General features: G+C 50.1%; 1 protein-coding gene and 1 pseudogene across 2 annotated transcripts in view; one reads left to right on the plus strand and one right to left on the minus strand.

Moving 5' to 3' along the window:
- Positions 1 to 541: 541 nt before the first annotated feature.
- Positions 542 to 7,821, plus strand: LOC100592315 (annotated as a pseudogene).
- Positions 7,822 to 15,563: 7,742 nt separating this feature from the next.
- Positions 15,564 to 22,139, minus strand: part of ULK2 (unc-51 like autophagy activating kinase 2) — a 105,728-nt gene continuing 99,152 nt past the window's right edge. Inside the window, exon 27 of one of the 2 annotated variants that reach the window (XM_030827287.1) lies at positions 15,564 to 21,097. In XM_030827287.1, the coding sequence (XP_030683147.1) occupies positions 21,039 to 21,097 (59 nt within the window). In that variant the 3' untranslated portion in view covers positions 15,564 to 21,038. The remainder of the gene's footprint in view (positions 21,098 to 22,139) is intronic. The other variant, XR_004033273.1, reaches the window with a different exon arrangement.

Here is a 22,139-nt window from a genome sequence, read left to right on the forward strand (position 1 = left end):
TGCCCAGGCTGGAGTGCAGTGGCGTGATCTCAGCTCACTGCAGTCTCCACCTCCTGGGTTCATGCCATTCTCCTGCCTCAGCCTCCTGAGGAGCTGGGACCACAGGCGCCCACCACCACGCCCGGCTAATTTTTTGTATTTTTAGTAGAGATGGGGTTTCACTGTGTTAGCAAGGATGGTCTCGATCTCCTGACCTTGTGATCTGCCCGCCTCGGCCTCCCAAAGTGCTGGGATTACAGGCATGAGCCACCGCTCCCGGCCTATTTTTTGTTTTTTAGACAGTCTTGCCCTGTCACCCAGGCTGGAGTGCAGTGGCCCTGTCTCGCCTCACTGCAGCCTCTGCCTTCCAGGTTCAAGCAGTTCTCATGCCTCAGCCCCATAAGTAGCTGGGATTACAGGGGCATGCCACCGTATCTGGTTAATTTTTGCATTTTTAGTAGAGATGGGGTTTCACCACGTTGGCTAGGCTGGTCTTGAATTCCTGGCCTCAAGAGATCCACCTACCTCGGCCTCCCAAACTGCTGGATTATGGGTGTGGGCCATGGCCCAACTCTACTATTTCAATGAAGCTCCTGTACCCTAGGTCATCATTGACTTCCCAGTTGCTGAATCCAGTTGTCTTTACTGAATTTGTTCTTAATTTAACTATCTTTTGCATTGAAGCTACTGACCACAGCATTTTGAAACTCTATTCCTTTCATTACTGTGATTCTACTTTCCTTATTTTTCATCTTAACTCTTAGTCTGTGGCTTCTCAGAGTTCCTCACAATTGATTGCTTATTTTAAAAATTCAAAAATCTAAACCTCCTGAGCAGTTCAAAAATAATATACTTTTGAAATTTTTTTAAACTTTTCAAAGAGTTCCAAGAATAGTTCGGTGATCACCAGTTAATACCATTTTGCCATATTTTCTTTGTCTGTGTGTCCCTCCGTTTCTACCTGCACCCACATATATGTATATCTATGAATATTCACGTTTTTTTCTTTTTTCTTTTCTTTTTTTTTTTTTTTTTTTTTTTTTTTTTTTTGAGACGGAGTCTGGCTCTGTCACCCAGGCTGGAGTGCAGTGGCACAATCTCGGCTCACTGCAATTTCCACCTCCCAGTTTCAAGCGATTTTCCTGCTGCAGCCTCCCCAGTAGCTGGGATTACAGGTCTGCCCACCTGGCTATTTGTATTTTAGTGAGATGGTTTCACCATGTGGCCAGCTGATCTTGACTCCTGACCTCAGTATCGCCTGCTTGGCCTCCAAGTGCTATTACAACGTGACACCTGCCCACTTATTTTTTTTTTTTCTATCAGTCAGTATATTCTTTATCTTCTGTAAATTTTTTATATATTTGATTTTAAATTTTTTCTTTTTTAAAATCATAATTTTTTTTTTTTTTTGTTTTTTTTTTTTTTTTTTTGAACAGTCTCCCCTTTGCCAGGCTGGAGTGCAGTGGTCATTTGCTCACTGCATTTGCTCCTTCAGATTTATTTACTCCTGTAGCTGGATTACAGGCCCCTGCCACTATGCCTGGCTAATTTTTTGTATTTTTAGTACAGACGGGGTTTCACCAGGCTGGTCTTGAACTCCTGACCTCAAGTGATCCACCAGCCTCGGTCTCCCAAACTGCTGGGATTACAGGCGTGAGCCACTGTGCCACCCACTAATTTATTTTTTATAGAGATGGGGTCTTGCTTTGTTGCCCAGGCTGCTCTTGAACTCCTGGCCTCAAGCTGTCCCCTCATCTTGGCCTCCCAAAATGTTAGGATTACAGGTGTGAGCCACCACTATTTCTCAAAGGAGTGATTAAATACATGTCTCTTTCACTATACTGAATGTCAACAGGGACAATTTTGATTTTGTTTATTTTATTTTGTTTTGTTGTGTTGTATTATATTGCACTGCATTGCATTGCATTGTATTGTATTGTATTGTTGTATTGTATTGTATTGTATGATGGTGTCTCACCCTGTCACCTCGGCTGGAGTGCAGTGGCATGATCTTGGCTCACTGCAACCTCCACCTCCTTGGTTCAACTGATTCTCCTGCTTCACCCTCCCGAATAGCTGGGGTTACAGGTGTGTGCCATCACGCCCAGCTAATTTTTGTATTTTTATTAGAGATGAGGTTTCTCCACGTTGGCCAGGCTGGTCTCAAACTGCTGGCCTCAAGTGATCCACCCACCTCGGCCTCCCAAAGTGCTGGGATTACAGGCATGAGCCACCGAGCCCGGCTTTACTTTTATTTTTATATTTTTGAGATGGAGTCTCACTTTGTCACCCAAGCTGGAGGGCAGTGGCGTGATTTTGGCTCACTGCAACCTCTGCCTCCTGGGTTCAAGCGATTCTCCTGTCTCAGCTTCCCAAGTAGCTGGGATTACGGGCATGTGCCACCACTCCTGGCTAAGTTTTGTATTTTTAGTAGAGATGGGCTTTTGCTATGTTGGTCAGGCTGGTCTCAACTCCTAATGTCAGGGGATCTGCCCACCTCAGTCTCCCAAAGTGCTAGGATTACAGGCATGAGCCACTGCACCCGGCCTGGCTTTGTTTATTACTGTATCTAATGCCTAATACAGTTTTTGGCATATATTAAGTGGCCAATAAATACTTATGGAATAAACGAATGAATGGACACTTTTTAAACCTCATCCTGCTTGACATTTTTGCAGCATTCTACACTATAGGTTGTTCCTACCTCCTGGAATCTTTCTTCCCTAAACTTTCATATTCTGCTGATTTCCCCACTTCTGTAGGCTTTCTTTACAGGCAAGCTGCTACTTCCTAATGAATCTTACAGCTTCAGATACTGCTGTGAAAACGGGGACACCTACATAGTCACCCACATAGGCACAAGTACAGACTTAGAGAATAATAAATGCTCAGTCACCGTTTCCTCATCTGAGAAGAGAGCGGATACTGTCATCCCTTAGTATCTCTGGGAATTGTTTCCAGGACCCCATGTGGACACCAAAATCCATGGATGCTCAGGTCCCTTATATACAATGATGCGGTATTTGCATATAATCTATGCACATCCATATGCTTTAAATCAGATTACTTAAAATACTTCATAAAATGCAATTTCTGCCCTGCATGCACTTTCCCTTCTTATTAACATCTTGCATCCATGTGGGACATTTGAGGTGCAGCCTTTTTTTCAGAGGTGCTGGGTTCTACTGCCCTGAGGCAGAGCTCTCAGCCTGGCCCCAAAGACCAGGACTGTGCGGTTGAGGGGCAGGGGAGAAAGCCTGGCTGCTTTTCCCGCAGCGGGTGCTGTGAGACACTAGCCAAGAAGGGATCTTAGTAACACAGCACAAGGCATTCTGGGGAGGGCCGCCTAATCTCCTCCCTCATCTGGGATCTGGGAAGGCTGTCCGGCTGAACCTGACTCTATTGTCCCAGGATCGGAGGCTGGGCCGAGTCCTCCTCTTCCCCTCTCACCAGAGTCTCCCTTCCAGGTTTGGGGTGGGGGAGGTAAGCGGGGAGGAGGCAGCTGGTGACCAAGGAATGGAATATCCAGGCCAGCCCCACGTTAGAGATGAGGGGCCTAAGAGGAGTTCCCTGGAGGGCCGGTGGCTGCTTGGCCTGGCCCTGCCTGGGGAACAGAGCCCTACACCAGCTGACCTGTTGGTCAGCCCCTGCTTAGTTTTCTATTGAGTCTCTTCCCCTGGGCCCTCAATCCTACTGCCAGGAACACTCCATCCCAGCCCAAGAGGGGTTCCAACCCCAGGGGTAAGCCCAGGCTCTGATCCTCCTGTGTGTGTGAGCAACAAGACACACGCACGCACACTTCACACCCTCCTCTCTGCTCCAGAGTCACACTGGTGCTACAAGGTTCAAGCCGAGTCCTCCAACTACACCTGCTTGGGTGAGTACAGCCAGTCCAGGGGACTGCTCTTTCTGCATGGTGGGCACCACACAGGCCGAAATGGAGACCCCGGAAGGGTGGGAAGGCGAGGGGTGATGGTGGCCTCCCAGGCAGATATCAGTTCCCAGCATACACACACACACATATACACACACACACATACACACACACACACACACACACAAATACACAACACACACAAGCACACAAACACTCTCACACTCACACACATGCACACAACACACACACACACACTCACACACACACAAACACACACTCACACTCTCCTGTCCTGGTGCTCAGGGACCAGGGAGTGTAGAGCGACCTGAGTCTTCACTGGCACCTGCTGTCACCGAGAGGGCATGTTCCCTGTGGAATGAATCGGCAGCAGCATTAAAGGAAGAAAGGTGCTTTGCTGTTTCCCATAACAGAACGGGGAGTTGTTTCTATCCCAGTGACACCCCTTGCAGGGGGCCTGAGTGATGGTCCTTTATGCTTTTATTCGAATGCTGACAAATTTGAATGCAAACCCTGCAGTCTGCTGTGTTTTGGTGACTGAGCAGTGCTGCCCACTCCTGGCCCTGGCCCACCTGGTGTTGGGGTCACCAGGGTTCGGGGAACCAGCTCCTCCAGGGTTACTCCTCTCCCTCCCATTCCTCAGATGATGCTCAGCGTCCTTCATCAGCAGCCCCCCAGGGGGTCCCACTCCACTGCTTCCAAAGCCCTCTCCATCTGCCTCCTTTAAACTCTCTGACATCCCAGGGAAGCGGATTATCTCTGCAGTTCCCACTTTACATCTGGGAAACCCAGGACTTGGAGAGGCCGTGTGCCCCGCCTCATGAAGTTGTCCCCACCCCGGAGCTCACAGTCAACAGGTGGCAACCCTGTTCCCACCCTGTCCCACACTGGGGCTAGACTCCCCAGCCTTGCATGTGTGTGTCTGTGGAGGAGGAGGAGGGCCCAGGGAGGGTGAGGGCGGAGTTCTGAGCTGAGCATCCCTCCAACACAGCCTTCAGGCCACCCCAAAGCATTGCCGTGTGGGAACTGAGTGGGTGGGCCTGACTTCAGTGGGGCGGTGGGGGCTACCCCTTGGTGCCAGGCGCCCCTGACTCTCAGCCCACCCTCTGTCCCTGCTCAGTGCCAGTCAAGTGGGGTGGAAGCTGCCAGAAGGACCACCAGTCACCACCATATCGTCACCACCAAGGCAAAGGTGGATAAAAAAACTGGAACACTTCTTCTCTGGCTACGATAAGAAGCAAACGTGGACCATCCAAAATAACAGGCACTCAGGTGGGCTGCAAGGAGGCCCCAGGCATGCCTGGGCACCCGAGCTCCCCGAGGACTGAGAGGATGGGGCTCCTCCCAGGAGGGTGTGCCAGGCCCAGGCCCATCTGTGCTGCGAGGGGGCTGAAAATCCCATGGGGGAGGACAGCTTCCAGGAGGAGGGAACACTCTAGTGTGTTTTCGGTACTTTCATCAGACCAGTCTGGGATGGGGGGAAGGAAACGTTGCAGGAAGAAGGACATGTGCAAAGGCGCGGAGGCATGGAACAGCTCGGCGCGTCCAGAGAACTGCCAGGAGCTCTGTGTGGATGAAGGACAGAGAGTGAAGCCAGGCGGAGCCCAAGCAAGGCCCAGGGGCAGATCACCCAGGCCAGAGGAGTTTGGACATTACCCCGAGGACACCAGGGCACCACAGAGGAGGTGGACGCAGAGGAGACACCAGGGCAGAGCTGCAGTTTGGGGCAGTGGAGGGTGCAGGAGAGGAGGAGGCAGGCAGGGAGGCCAAGGAGGAGACCAGGGAAAGGTCCCGGACTGTCCCGCCCTGCCCCACCCCTGCAGGCCAGGACCAGAGCCCATGAAGGGTGGGAGGCAGGAGACAATGTCTCGTCTGGGTGAAGCTGGGATGAGGGGCTGGAGGAGGCTGAGGGAGAGTGGTTCGAGAACTCTGCCCCTTCTGCCCCCAGTGATGATGTTGCTGGAGAACAAGGCCAGCATTTCTGGAGGAGGACTGCCTGCCCGGTACCAGCCTACACAGTTGCACCTGCACTGGTCCAACTTGCTAGATAAGGGCTCGGAGCACAGCCTCGGTGGGGAACACTTTGTCATGGAGGTGAGGGCCCCTTCCCGACTGGGACTTTGTCTGGGCTCTCGGCATGCACCTGCCTTGGGCAAGCAGGGTAGTCCCGGCCCTTCATAGGTCCCCTCTTCACCCCTCCCCCCCCACCAGGTGCACATAGTACATGAGAAAGAGAAGGGGACATCGAGAACGTGAAAGAGGCCCAGGACCCGGAAGATGAAATCGCGGTGCTGGCCTTTCTGGTGGAGGTGGGACTCCCATCCCCCACTTCCCAGGGAACCCGGGGCTGAGGGCTGCTTCTTAGGATCCAGAGACCTGGGACTCCAGCGAGGCAGGAGGGGGCAAGGAGACTCCAGCTTCCGTGTCTGTTTCTGGGGTTGCATGCCCCTGCGCCAGGTGGGGAGCCCAGAGCCTCAATCCCAGAAGCTGCCTGGCCTTCTGTCCCCAGATCGGGAGAATGAACTGGCCACCACCACTGGCTCCCTGCAGACTTTCTCAAGACCCTTCCCTCCCTTTCCAGGCTGGACCCCAGGTGAATGAGGGCTTCCAGCTGCTGCTGGTGGCACTGTCTAATATCCCCAAACCTGGTGAGTCAGGATGGGGGAGAAGGGCGCGGGCTGAGGAGGGTGATTCCTCCCACAAAGGAAGGGGTGGGTGTGAGGGGAGCTGGGCTTTCAGAGTGCAGGGGAAGAGGGGCTCCTTCTCCCACCCTCACTGACAGTGTCCTCTGCCCCTACCTCAGAGATGAGCACTATGATGGCAGACAGCAGCCTGCTGGACCTGCTCCCCAAGGAGGAGAAACTGAGGCACTACTTCCGCTACCTGGGCTCACTCACCACACCGACCTGTGATGACACGGTTGTCTGGACTGTGTTCCAGAAGCCCATTCAGCTTCGCAGAGAACAGGTGCACAGGGCCCAGGGCAGGGCACGAGCTCCCATTGCCTGGCTCCCCAGAAATTATCCCTCTGTCTGCCCTCAGAGGTCCCTCGGGATGCGGGTGGGGAGCCCAGGTAACTTAATTCCATTGTTAATCATGGACATTCACTGAAGACAGGCAAGAAAGGCCTGAGTCGTTCCATCCCCGGATTGGGGGCTGGACGGGAGGCAGGGGAAGGTGGAGTCATTCAGCAAATAGTGCTGGGGTTTCTACAATGAACGAGGCTCTGGGGAGACAGCAGTGAGCCCAAAGGACCCAAATCCCTGCCCTTGCACTACTTTCATTCCAAAACAGTGGTTTTCAAAGTGCGGCCCCTGGACCAGTGGGGTCAACATCATCACCGGGGGAATTTGCTAGAAATGCTAATCCTCAGAGCTACTGAATCAGGAACTCTGGGGGTGGAGCCCAGGCATCTGGGGCCCAACAACCCCACCCCCCAGCTGAAGCTAATGCATGCTCAAGTTTGAGAGCCACTGTCCTGTAGTAAGAGTGACAAGAGAAGCAGGCATTGCGGTCCCCCTGGGGTGTGAGTGAAAGGAAGCCAATGGGCGCTTAGTCCTCACCCATGCCATGCACCTCATTTACATCCCCTATTCTTATCATCTTCACGACCACCTTGAGAGCCAGGGGTTTGGAGCCCCTCTTTCCTAATGAGGGCTCCCAGGTTAGGACGAGGTGTCTGCCTGAGGTCAAACGGCAGGGAGTGCAGCTCCCCCTGCCCCCCCCCGCTGAGCCCCGTCACTTCTGCAGATCCTGGCATTCTCTCAGAAGCTGTACTATGACAAGAACCAGAAACTGAGCATGAGAAACAATGCTCAGGCCCCTGCAGCAGCCGGGACAGTGAACAGTGATCAAGTCTGGGGCCCCGGGGTCGGCCGCTACCCTGGGCCCTGCCTGCCCTGCTGGGCCCCACGCTGGCCTGCCTGCTGGGCGGCTTCCTGCGATGATGGCTCACTTCTGCACGCAGCCTCTTTGGTGCCTCAGCTCTCCAAGTTCCCGGCTTCCAGTCCTTAGCCTTCCCAAATGGGACTTTAGGCATGATTAAAATATGGACATATTTTTGGAGAAACCTTTCTCAAGTGTGTTTTTAGCCTCCCACAACTACCCCACCCTGTCCCCCTCCACCCACCCCTGTCCCAGGGCAGGGGCTTTAAGGCCAGGAGATTTGTCCCAAGCAGGTACCACCAGGTGTCCCCACTCCCGTTCTGTGTGAATGCTGTGTCTATACCCTACTCCCTTCTACCAAGACCTGGACCTTGGAGAGATGCTGAAGGCATCTTGGAGCTTCATCACAGCGGAAGCTAGAGGAGTTCCAATCTAATCTCTTCATCATATAGAGGGGGAAACTGAGTCTGAGAAAGAAGAGGCTGGGGCTGGGCATGGTGATTCACGCCTGTAATCCCCCTCACGTTTCGAGGCAGAGGCAGGTGAATCACTTGAGCCCTGCAGTTCAAGACCAGCCTAGGCAATATGGTGAAGCCGTCTCTATAAAAAATACAAAAATTAACCAGGTGTGGTGGTGCACACCTGTAGCCCCAGCTACTCAGGAGGCTGAGGCAGGAGGATTGCTTGAACCCAGGAGACGAAGGTTGCAGTGAGCTGAGATTGCACCACTGCATTCCAGCCTGGGCAACTGAGTGAGAGAGAAGAGGCTGCTTGGCTGGCTGGAGGCCACATACTGAGGCTAGGGCAGAGCTGACTGCATGACAGCAACCCCAGCCCTGTGCGTTCTCCCCTGTGCTAGGGGTGAAAGGGTGTTCTGTGTGGGGATGGCCCAGGCAAGGTGGGCGACAGGAAGTTCATTTGTTTGCTCAAATATTTGTTGAGCATTTATGCTCCAGGCATTGGGGATATGGCAGAGAATAAAAGACAAAAATGCCTGCCCTCCTGGAGTTCACAGGAGGAACTCCAGTGGGGAGACAGCCCATAAATGAAGCAGGCACATTGTCTAATAGATCGGGAGGCAGTGAGTGCATGGGAGAAAGAGAATTCAGAGCAGGGAGCTGGGCGCAGTGGCTCATGCCTGTAATTCCAGCACTTTGGGAAGCCGAGGCAGGCAGATCACCTGAGGTCAGGGGTTTGAGACCAGCCTGGCCAACATGGCGAAACCCTGTTTCTACTAAAAATACAAAAATTAGCAGGGCCTGGTGGCAGGTACCCATAATTCAGCTACTCAGAAGGCTGAGGCAGGAGAATTCAGGCAGAGGTTGCAGTAAGCCAAGATTGAACCACCACACTCCAACCTAGGTGACAGAGAGAGACTCCGTCTCAAAAAAAAAAAAAAAAAAAAAGAGAATTCAGGGCAGGGAAGGTGGGAAGCCCTGGGGGAAGGGGCAGCTGGGAGAAGGCCAGGGACGGAGGCCTCTGGAGACTGCAAGTGTTGCGGTACGGAGGGGAGGGTGCCTTCTGGAGAAACAGCAGGGAGGAGTAGAGGGAGGGAGGGAGGAAGCAGGGGCAGGGGAGGCAGGAGAGTGAGGTGGGGGGCATTGGTTTGGAGTGGGGAGGGGAGCTGTAGAGGTGAGGGCAGAATGCAGGGACAGTTTGGAGGCTGCCGCAGTGCCCAGGAGCTGATCTGCTGATGGGTTTGCAGTGAAATATGAGGGAGGGCTCATGGGGATGTCCAAGGGTATGGGGCCTGGTCCCTTAGGACTTGTCAGGAAAGTCCCCACTACCGCAGTGATTATATCTCTAACGGGTTGTTTTCCCTGCTGTGGCCCAAGGGAAGTGGAGGGAGAGAGACTGAGAGGAGGCTGGTGAGAGGGGGTCCAGGACACCAGAATGAGAAGGAAAGAAGGGGACCCATGCGGTCCCCAAGTCAGGTCAGGCCGCAGGTGCCAGGAACTGAGAGCCCGCAGCTCTTAGACATCATCGTTGGGAGTAGGACTGGATTTTGGAATTCGTGAGCCTTGGAGTGGGGTTGGCTGAGTGAACGGGGGACCCAGGTTTCCCTGGCTGGGTATGCGGAACCCTCTGGCAGGCTGAGAGTCCGGAGGTAGAGAGCTGCCTCACAGGAAGGCGTGCCCACCAGGAAGGCACTGAGGGATTCCATCACCTGGTTCTAGAATCCCTCGATGGCTGTGGGAGGGGAGCTGGTGGGAGGAGGTGGTCTCTAAGCCTTCTCCCACCCTGTGCCCTCCATGCCCCTGACCACCCCCAGTCAGCCCAGGAAGAAGAGAAATGGCTGCTCCCCTCTCTCATCCCTTTCCCTCCATCTTCCCTTTTGTGACCAAAAATAAGTTCCCCCCTCTTCCCTGGTGACCACGCAGCTGTGGGGGAGGGGTGGTATTGCTGTTGCCATGGCAACTGCAGGCCACCTGTCAGTGGGGGGTGTGTGGACTCAGAACCTGGAATCTGTTCTTTGGTTCCCACACAGACTGCAGGGCATCTAAGCTGCCTCCCCAAGGCTCAGGACTCTGAGGTCAGAATGGCCCCTCCCTGCTTCCCAGTGGCACCCCATCCCCACCCCCATCACTGCCCTCCAGGCAACCTTAGTGAATAATGTGGCAGCAGGACCCGGAAGTCCTGGCCTTTCCAACCCAAGGCAGAAGGTGTTCGACCCTCCGGTACCCCTGGTCCCCAAATCATAAGCCTGGCCAGCAGGAGCCAGAACGGGCACAGCTTGTCCAGGGCCTGGGGCTCTGGCCACCTCCCATGTCCTGCCTGCCCTCCCTGTAGCCCAGAGGCCAGAGCAGGTGCTGCCAGCACTCAACTCTCAGCCAAGTCACCAGGGCCGGCCACCGCAGAAGTGGGCAGCTCACCCCGGGCACTGGCCCCCACCTCCAGAGGCCTCCACTGATGGCATTCCTTCTTGTGAACGTGCATGTGTTCATGAAGAGCTTCCTGTTTTTAGTAAATTCACTCCCTCCGTGTGGCCTCCGCCACCCCCAGCATACCCCCACCCTGGGGATGGTGGCTCTGAGTTCCCTGTGCCCAGTCTGGCCTGGCTTCCGAGACAGTTCCCTCTGAGGGCAAGGGAGGAGAACCCCCTTATTCACAAAGAGGGTCCAGCCTGGCCCCTGAGCCCTCCTTTCATTCATTTCTGATGCCCCGTGGGTGACCGCATGGGGTGTGTGCATGCACGTGCTCACACACACACACACACACACTGGCCTTCAATCCTTCACTGTAGCTGGCCAGGCCTGGGGAAGGCTCACGGGCTGATGGTTTTGCCCACAACCTGACTTCTCTGAGGGTCACTGGCTGGCACCCAGCACAGCATGAAGCACATTTTTGGGTGCCTACCATGTGCCAGGTGGGGTCGTGCTGCAATCCCATCGGGGTGGCGTTATCCGTCCCACGGCATGGATAAGGAAGCCGAGGCACAGAGAGGGAAGGGGCACTTGTCAGAACATGGGGCCACTCCCCTGCAACTCCTTGGCTCCCCTGGCCAGCTCTCTCCTTCGGCTGAGCCATCTGTGTCCAGGGGCAGGGTGGGGGCCGCAGCACCCCGTCCCACCTGTCTCCGCCGGTTGCTCTCTATCCCCAGTGGGCCATCTCTTTGGCCCCCTGTTTAGATTCAGCATCCGGGTGGGAGCCAGGGGCTAAAAATACTCCCCATGTGTTTAGATGGTTCTTGGAAAATAAACTTCCCCATCTTGGCTCTTGGTTTGCACACTTGCTGGCCCTGCTTCCTGTGACTCTGATCTGACAATGTGGGGGTGGAGGAGGAAGGTGGGGTGGAGGAGGGTATACAGGGGGCCCAGAGTCATGGGGGCGGTGTGGATGTCTCCTCATGGTTCGTGCAGGCTGCCGTGTCTCAAAACTCCAGGGGGCGCCTATACCGACATGGCCTTGTGAACGGTGCCCCCCACGTGGTGCAACCCCGAGGCTCTGAGCTTGTGTGTGTGTTGGGGTGGGAAGAGGCAAGGAAGCTGGTGGCTCCATGGGCATGGAGGCATGCTCCCTGCTCTGGGCCTTGGTTCATCCATCTGCAGAAGGGGCTACCCTTCGTCCCCCCATCTAATTGGGCTTGGCTGTCCCAGGCTCCTGCTGTCCCCAGTGACCTCGGAAGGAAGGCCAGGCCTCTCTGAGGTTGGGGAACTGTTCCTGCACCTCGCACTACACATGTCCTAGCTGCTCTGTTTGTTTATCTGAGAGGGGACAAAGGCATTCTTTCCCCCAGGGACGAAGGACGATGCCAAGGCCCAGGGAGGGGCTTCCTTTGGAGAAGAGCTGCGGGACAGAAGTCAGTTCCTTCCGCAGATGGCTGGACATGTGGGAGGTTTTTCAGGTTGTTCCAAGTGTCAGCTGTCGCAAGGTCCAGAGGACAGGAAGAGGACAGCGGAGCAGGACACAGGGAAGGGATGTGGGTGCATTCTGGAACAAGATTTAATCCTCCATCAAGATTTAGTCTTTTCAGCCAGGCGCAGTGGCTCACGCCTGTAATCCCAGCATTTTGGGAGGTCAAGGCGGGAGGATCACTTGAGCCCGGGAGTTTAAGGTCAGCCTGAGTAACTTAGGGAGATCCTGTCTCTATGAGGGGGAAAAAAAAGCCAGATGTGGTGGCACACCTGTGGTCCCAGTTACCTGAGAGGTGGAGGTGGGAGGCTGGCTTAAGCCCAGGAGTTCAGGCACCATTGCACTCCAGCCTGGGCAACAGAGACAGACCCTGTCTCAAAAAAGAAAAAGAAAAAATTAATCTTTCTTTTCTTCCTTCCTTCCTTCCCTCCCTCCTTTCTTCCTTCCTTCCTTCCTTCCTTCCTTCCTTCCTTCCTTCCTTCCTCCCTCCCTCCCTCCCTTCCTTCCTCCCTCCCTCCCTCCCTCCCTTCCTCCCTTCCTTTCTTTTTTCTGTATAGAGGAAAACAGCATACATACATGGTTTGGCAGTTTCCAAGGTTTCAGACATCCACTGGGGGGTCTTGGAGCATAACCTCATGAATAAGGTGGGACTCCTGCAGTTGCGACAGAGACCAGACGGTCTTCAAAACCTAAAATATTTGTATTTTTCTACAGGAAAAGCTTGCCAACCCCTGGTCTACACACCTGGTATCTTGGACCATCCCGCCCCAGACTTCCTCTGTAACAACCCATATAATGTTTCTATGACCATAGATGTAAAAGGAAACTGTGACCTTTACCAAAATAAGCAACTTATTTTTCATAAATTACTTATGTAATAAGCATCCTGTTTCCAAAACAGACCTCAGTTTTCATGTCTGTTTTGAACTGACATTTGTCACACTGCTGACTCCTTTGTTACTGAGTGAACGATATATTCTTGAGATCAACTTTTCTAAGAAATGTTATTTTAGCACATGTTCCATGGAAAGGAGGGTTTATGTTTCCAAAATACAGATGTGACAAAGAGGAAGCACATCTGATGGCCAAAAAGGAGAAACAACAGAGTGAATCCTGAGGCCTCCTGTGTCCTTTCAGCCTCCCTCTGCTACTCCCGCTGCTGGCCACGCCAGCCTCAGGCAGGGACTGCCATGCGCACTTTCCATGGCAGCTCATTTAACTCTTGCAGGAAACCCGAGAGGCATGGTTTCTGTCTCTGCTTTATGTTTCTGTCTCTGCTTTACTGACAAGGACAGGGAAGCCCAGGGAGCGAGGCATCTCACCCAGGTCAGTGTGGGCGCACACAGGAGGCAACCAGGGCATGTGGCAGGGCCCCACAGGACACCAGGGCTTCTCAAACCCGCTACCCTTTCAGGTCCCTCTGCTGCTCACCATTGGTGAGGTGGGGCTGTCAGGAGCAAAGAGAATTTCTGGATTTTCTCCTAACATTTTCCCCTACTTTAACCTCCCTTCATCTGTTGAATTTATTGCAAATCTTTCCTAGTCTTTTAGTTTTCCTATACTTAAAAAAACCTTGTTTTTAAAAATTACATAATTAGGCTGGGCACAGTGGCTCATGCCTATAATCCCAGCACTTTGGGAGGCCGAGGTGGGTGGATCACCTGAGGTCAGGAGTTCGAGACCAGCCTGGCCAACATGGTGAAACCCTGTCTGTACTAAAAATACAAAAATTAGCTGGGTGTGGTGGCACGCGCCTATAATTCCAGCTACTCAGGAGGCTGAGGCAGGAGAATCACTTGAACCCGGGAGGTGGAGGTTGCAGTGAGACCATTGCACTCTAGCCTAGGTGACAGAGTGAGACTCCATCTCAAAAAAATACAAAAAAAAAAAAAAAAAAAAGTTAGCCAGCCGTGCTGGCACACACCTGTAATCCCAGTTAGTTGGGAGGCTTAGCTGGGAGAATAGCTTGAACCCAGTAAGCAGAGGTTGCAGTGAGCTGAGATCGTGCCACTGCACTCCAGCCTGGGTAACAGAGTGACATTCTGTCTCAAAAAAAAAATTTTTTTTTAATTATATAAACTCATGGCGAAAAATATCAGCATTATGGAATATAAAATTAAATGTCTCCTGTAATCCTAGCACTTTGGGAGGCTGAGGCGGTGGATCATCTAAGGCCAGAAGTTTGAGACCAGCCTGGCCAACATGCTGAAACCCCATCCCTACTAAAAACACAAAAAAAATTAGCCAGGCGTAGTGGCAGGCACCTGTAATCCCAGCTACTTGGGAGGCTGAGGCAGGAGAATCACTTGAACTTGGGAGGCAGAGGTCGCAGTGAACTGAGATCGCACCACTGCACTCCAGCCTGGGTGACTGAACAAGACTCAGCCTCAAACAAACAAACAAGTCTCACTCACCTTCTAAAATAATTCCCATTTTCCAGATCCATCAGACACTACAGATAGGGAAGGAAAACTTATTCCATTGGACACCCACAGATATATCTTTATCATCTTATAAACACTTAAAACGTATTCAAACCTTTTGTGCATACTTTCATCATATTGTAGGAAAGTTCTCCCCAAGAGACAGGCGTATGGGGGTGCTGTTTTCTTTCTCCGAATGTAAAAGGGATTTATGGAAACAAAACTGTTCGTGCTCAAAATATTCTGGGTTTCTACTAGAAACTAAATCCATTTTCCAACCACAAGGCATTCCATATCAAATCAGCAGCCTGCACTTTCCGCTCCTCATGAGAATTCCTAAATCAGCCATCTTTGGTTTAGCTCCAAAGTTTATCAACTCATCTTCATCTTCACTGAAATTTTCCAGAGGAAGTGGAGCAATAACCTGTAGCCACCCAGGGCCCCTCAGAAGCCCTGGCTGTAGGTTTCCCATCACTGCTTCCTGAAGGGAATCCATGTGCTAGACAGGAAGTCACTTTATTGCCCGTGAGACTTGGGAAAGGCCTTCCAGAGATCTGGCCAGGCTCAGCCACTATCTTCTTCCCCAGCCTCTCCCTGTAATAGCGGGTGGGGGTGCCAGTGTAAACAAGGGCCCTCATGTGGGCTGAGATGGGAACAATAGGACAGAAGGTAGGAGAAGGCAGCAACTGGGTGGACTTGGTGGCTGGAGACGGGGTTCTACATACCATCCTCCTCCTGCATAAGCCAAAGGGGACTGGCACTGAACGCTAGGCTGGGCAGGCCAAGGTGAGAACGGGAGTGCACACAGCCTCAGCAGCGCAGCCTCTAAAGAGCGTTCCTGGAGAAAGGGGCTATGTCTACTGCCATCAGTGAAGGAACTGGCCCCAGTAGGCAGCAGGGCCTGTGGCGGGGGAGGGTCCTCTGGGCACACCTAGACTTGAGGGTCCTCCCACTTCCCACTGAAGCAATTCCCTGCTCCTCAATCTCACTGCCATATGCAAAAACAAGCAAACAGGAACACTTAAAAGTGGGCTGATCAAATGCTTGAGTTTATTAACATGTCTCCGAAGTCTTTTTTACTGGGAGTTTCAGGGTGGTCTCTGAAATCCATTGCTGTTGAGCTCCAACTCCAGGCCCCATGGGGTTGCACCAAGCTGCTCAACCTCACCTATTTCTTGAAATTTTGCTGCCTTCCACTAGGCAGAAGATGGGTCCAGCAGGAGACATTGAAGCACCAAATGGAAAAGCTCTTCCTTCTTTCCCCTCTTCCTGTACATCAGAAAGAATGCATTAGAAAGAAAAGGAGCATTTGGGCTTTCTAAGGGTGAGACAGTGTGGGGCTCCTGTGGGGAGGTGGGTACTCCTGCACCCAGTGTGGCCTCCTGCTCCCACCGCTTTCCAGCCGTGGGGCTTTTCCTTGTGGAAATTACTTTCCAAGTTTGATTTTTCCATCTGTAAAAGGAGGCAAGTAAGGGTTGGTATGAGGATCAAATGAATTAACAATTATCAGACTGACACAAACATTCCACTTAAATAGCCAAATTGACTTAAAAGGGTAACATAGATGTCTGAAGCCAGACTGCCTGGTGGGCAAGCTGGAGAAAGCAACTTCTATGCAAAAACTGTGTCCTTTCAGAAGCTCCAGCCAGAGCACATGTGGTTTGAGAGAGCCCTGAAGACAGGCCTTGCCCCATACAAACACAGAACAAATTGTTCTCCACCCCCTCCCAACACAAAACAAGAGCAGTGAAGAGCCACAGAGTGATGACCACTACAATGGATACAGTATTGCTGAGCCTTCCATGGGCCAGGGCTGGGCAAAGAATTTCATATTCATTAACTTATTTCTCACCTCAACTCTGTGAGACATGCACTCTTCCCCCACTGACAGATTCGGAGGAGGGGAGGAACTTGCCAAAGAACATGCAACTGCACATGGTGTAGCTGGAGGTTGAGACCAAGTGGACCACTAAGCTACCTGCCAAATTGAGTTGCAGAAACCCCAAAGGAGGCATAGAACATGGTTTCCAATAAACAAGAGCTCATGTGGGCACTTCCTAATGATAGAAGCTAACTGTCCGAGAGCACGACTGTCTTGGGACAGGAGGTCATGCAGCAGAGCCCAGGGAGGTCCGCCCTGCGCAGAGAGGGAGTGCAGACCTAAGGAGAGCCACACTCTGTGAAAAGAGGAAAAACCCACAGATTGATCCCACCTGTTCAGAGCAACAGGCACAGCTTCACTCGGGACCACATGTGCCCAGGGGCTCTGCAGGGCTGGGTCCTGGCTCTGGCCATCTCTGCACAGCCTCTGCTGGGCTACTCTGTGAGAGGTCACGCTGGCAGCAGGATCTCAGCCTCTGCTCCTTTCCCTAGTACAGTTTGATCTCTGAATTCACTTTGATCTTTTACCAGTTCAGCTTCACCTCTTGCACCAAGGCTGTGATTTCTCAGGACAAGTTGTCAGTTTTCCTGCAGTGTTCTTCTAGGTGGATTGTTTCTGATGTGGTTTCCTCTGATGCAGGTGAGGGAAGTAACATCTTGACTCCTCCCCCAATAAAATTATTCTCACAGGGCTTTACTAAACATGAGACTTGGGAGGGACCCAAGAGCTTGCTTGGCTGCAGATTCAAGGGTCCAGGACTCAGAAGAAAGTGGTCTGAGGCCGTCTAGAAATAGGCACAGATGCTTCCAGGATGCATGTAACAATACCAAGTTCTCTGAGCAGTAGCTACTCCCTGCCAAGTAATCCTCCTTGAGAAATATTGATCAACCTTGCTTTATTCCAGAAAGAATTTAAGACTGCTTATAGAAAATATGAGGGAGCATAGTTAAAAAAGTGTTAAGTCCCCCTCCAAAACATGTGCTAACCACTAATATCAACATTAAGGACAGCCCATGGGCGGTGGCTCACGCCTGTAATCCCAGCACTTTGGGAGGCCGAGGAGGGTGGATCACGAGGTCAGGAGATCGAGACCATCCTAACAGGGTGAAACCCCGCCTCTACTAAAAAATACAAAAAGTCAGCCGGGCGTGGTGGCAGGCGCCTGTAGTCCCAGCTACTCGGGAGGCTGAGGCAGGAGAATGGCGTGAGCCCCAGACGCGGAGCTTGCAGTGAGCCAAGATTGTGCCACTGCATTCCAGCCTGGGTGACAGAGCGAGACTCCATCTCAAAAAAAACAAACAAAAAAAAACATTAAGGATTTCAGCCGGGCACAGTGGCTCATCCTTGTAATCCCAGCACTTTGGGAGGCCAAGGCTGGTGTTCAAGACCAGCCTGACCAACATGGTGAAACCCCATCTCTACTAAAAATACAAAAAATAGCTGAGCGTGGTGGCGCATGCCTGTAATCCTAGCTACCTGGGAGGCTGGGGCAGAAGAATCACTTGAACCTGCGAGGCAGAGGTTGCAGTGAGCCAAGATTGCGCCAATGCACTCCAGCCTGGGCAATAGGGTCAGACTCTGTCTCAAACAAAAAAATAATATGGATTCTTCAGATATCTGAGTACAGGTCCTCATGTCCACTGTGTCCAACTCATTACTGTGCAGACTTGAGGCAGTCCAGCCCTAAAAATCCCCTCAAGCTCCTAGACGGGACTCTAGTGAGGGCAGAACTGCTGGGCTGGTAATTCCTCTTAGTGGAGACAAAGGAACATGGGACTACGGGCACTAAGTTACTTACCAGTCTTCACTAGAGGGTGTTTCTCTTAACTAAAGTTATCAAAATTGGGCGTTATAATTTTTAACTTGATATTCCCAGACAAGTGCCAGGAGAGCTGTTGCAAATAGCTAGCTGAGTGGAGAGGAGAAAGCCTCAGCAGAGAGGCGAGTTGGAGGGAGGGACGGATGCTATCCTTCTCTGGACTGAAGCAGTCACAGGATGGCTGCACAGAGAACTCCTGGCATGCAGAAGCGGGGGTGGGGATTCAGACACTCTAAGATGCGTGGGTTTGGGGTACCCATTCCAGGCCTCATGTCCACTGTATCCAACTCAATTTCCTCCTAATTACTGTGGAGACTGAGGCAACCCGACCCTAACAGTCCCCTCCTCCCAGCTCCTATTCACCACTCCAGCGAGGGAGAACAACTGTTGCTTTGGTTACTTCTCCCAATGGAAGGAGGGGACAGGGACTGTGGGAAACCATCTATATAGAGCACAGGTTCTCTATATATATAGTCCAGTGGAGGGTATAATTAAAGCAAGCCCTTAGAGTAGGAATAGCTGGTCAGCAATTTTCCAGGTTATGGCTTGAATACAGGTGTCAACCCATGAATGTATGAACTGGTACATTTCCACTCTATGAAACATGATATTAAATTTAAAAATACTCAGGGAAACATAAAGCATTTGTTTATTATTGCTATACTCAAGGCAAAATCTCTTAAAACAATTAGGCTTGATAATGGAAGTATAACCAGAACCATTATTCATGAATTTACATTTTGTTCTTTTCTGCTGTTGAGACTTCACTGTTTCACACACACCATCTACCCACGACCTTTAACATACAAGAACAAGAAGAATTAACTTGAAAGTCACAAAGCATGGCTTGACCACTTGCCTAGTTCCTGACTTTAGGCCAATCACTTCCCCTCTCTGAACCTGTTTCATCCTGTGTTAAAAAAGAAATGGGAGAGGAAGAGGAGAGGATAGAATAAGCCTACAGCTGAGATAACACAGGTGATAACTGAAAGAACATGAATGAAATTTCACTGTGAATAAAAAATATTATATAAAATAAAGTATCACTAATAACAAATAGGGTTGTGGAGGTAAACAGTCTATGTTCCTGGAAGCCTGCATGACAGTAGCCGAGATCTAAATCCTGGGGCAGGACAAAGGATATTCACGGCCAAGTCTCTAAACTCACTAAGGAAGTACCTGGCTCAACAAGCCACTTAATATGTACCCAGCTACACCCTAGAAACACTTTGTCAGTTTTATTTTACCTTAATATACATTTGTACAGGCAATAATAAAAAGGCTATTACACAACAATTCAGTGAGTTTTACCTAGTTTCAAGAATAATGCATGCAGTTACAAATGAGAGGTAGAAACACTGTATTAAAGACCTAAAAATACAAACGTCATATAAATAAACGTTCAAATTAACTACTGGAATTTCATACAGATAAATAAGGTAAAAATTACATTACTTTGTCAAAGTAAAGGAAAACCATGTTTGTTTTTATCAGTACATTAAAATTAGATTAATGCCAAAGAGCTCTGTGCAATTTGTCAAAGAGTTCAGATTATTTTATTTAAAAGGATTAAAATTGGTGAATGGTTTATTCAAGTATTCAAGCAGGTAAGTAAAAGAAACCAAATAATACACAACGTAGGAGCCATTCCTGGAGGGATATTAACTGCCTGCATTCTCCATGACTAGCTATTTGGTGAACTGTCAGGATTAACATGAAAAATACACATTAGGCAGAAAACAGCTGCCCATTTTCCTAAGAGAACACGAACTTCATTTTCCACTCGCTGCATGTAGGAACTCCACATCACTAACAAGCCTTTAGGTCACCAACTTTGTTTTGGCCCTATTCAAATGATCAAGAGTATCTCTTGATCCATGATTTTGTTTCTAATGCTGCCCAAATAAACCTAGCCTTTAATAAACCTAAGGTCACAGGCATCAATGTACATTCTGCATGCACAATAAAAAATGGAACCAAAAGCTAACAAAAACATTACTGAGAAAATCTGTAGGTGTAGATGAAGAAGTTAAAAAAAAATGTGCAAAGGTTCACATGAATACAAGTTTTAACCACTTAAAAGTTCACTGGAGATTACATGTGAATTCTGGAAAGGGTATATGTATACAATCAAGTAAAATATTTTAAACAAGTCCATTGTGCCTTAGTTAAATTACAAAATCCAATACACAGTTGTTTTAATAAATTAGCGCAATATGAAAGATTTTGGAAGATTAACATGTGTCCATATTAGGATCAAATTGAAGATTTCAAAATTTCTTCCAAGATCCATGTTTCACTTCTTCTTAAGCTATTTCTTCCTGAGCTGTTTAAAGATGCATGCTCAGATTTAAACAAACTTACTCCAAATATCAAACTGCCTGGATGAGGGGTGAATACTTTTACCTTTATATCTCAGCAAACACATGGAATTTCACACACTGCTCTGATGAACCCAGTGACAAGCACTCACTTTGTTTCATTTTTAATTATCTTTAAGAATAACTGTACCGATTATCCTAGTTCTAAGGTACATTTATTCACCAAGTCCAAACTGGGAGCCAAACATTCTTGCTCCTGCTTCTACAAGAAAAAGGGAAACGGTGACTTTCTCCAGTAAGGCAGATTTCCTACAAATATGTAGTTTTTGGATTGTTTTTCCTTTTTCAAATCACTGCTTGTTCTTTGGTAGTCACCAGTTAAGAAGCTAGTTTCCTGGGGATGGGGTGACAAAACTCAAGCTGTAATCCCAAAGGCATCACCTCACGTTCCCACCACCGGTCCATGGGATGAGGCTGCTGCTCACACGGTTGCGGTGCTATGGCAGAGCGCTGACAGTCTTCTCTCAATACTACATTTATCTAGAAATAAAATAACAAAAATGAAGAACTAATGAAAAAAATCACTATACTGTCATCTCTATTCTATCTTTGCCCCAAATTTAACAGTTCTGAATATGTTTTCTTCTTTCTGCTTGGTAATAGTTATGACTTCTAGCTTAGTGCTGCAAAGTGGTAAAATTTAGGTAAGCACGTCGGCTAGCTTGCTCATAACTGCAAATAATCTTAGAACTGCCATCCTCTTGTGGCTACTCAAAATGTAGCAGGACCACATACACTCCAACCAGTCCACCATCTCTGCCTAAATAACCAGATTATTGGGCTTGTATGTGATAAGTAATAACATCCTGGTATCCCATTAATCTCCACTCTGCTATCTATACCAAGTCTGTAGTACACAGAAGTTTCACAGGACTCTTCAGTCACTAAGCCCATGAGGCTTAAAACAGTTACATTTAATAATAAAAATAAAGTCCTCCTACATATACAAACACTTGCCAACAAAGTAACACAGTGTAGAAATCTAAAGATGAATTACGCAGTCACCAGTGCTTTTCATGTATCACCTGTAATCCTCACAACAACCCTGCAAGGCAGGCACTGCTGTATCTATGTATCTATCTAGCTATGCATCTATTTATCTATGTATGTATCTATCTATGTATCTATGTATGTATGTATGTATCTATCTATCTACCTACTTACCTACCTAACTACCTAGAATGGAGTCTTGCTTTGTCGCCCAGGCTGGAGTGCAGTGGCGCAATCTCAGCTCACTGCAACCTCCACCTCCTGGGTTCAAGCGATTCTCCTGCCTCATCCTCCCGAGAAGTGGAGCTTACAGGTATGCGCCATGATGCCCAGCTAATTTTTGTATTTTTAAGACAGGGTTTTGCCATGTTGGCAGGGCTGGTCTCGCACTCCTGAGCTTAGGTGATCCACCCACCTTGGCCTCCCAAAATGCTGGGATTACAGGCGTGAGCCACTGTGCCTGGCCCTACTCCTATTTTATGAAAAAGAAGCTGAGGCCACACAAAGGCTCAGTGATTTGCTCAAGGCTGGA

The sequence above is a fragment of the Nomascus leucogenys genome, chromosome 14 (assembly GCF_006542625.1).
Source record: "Nomascus leucogenys isolate Asia chromosome 14, Asia_NLE_v1, whole genome shotgun sequence".
In the NCBI taxonomy this organism is placed as follows: Eukaryota; Metazoa; Chordata; class Mammalia; order Primates; family Hylobatidae; genus Nomascus; species Nomascus leucogenys.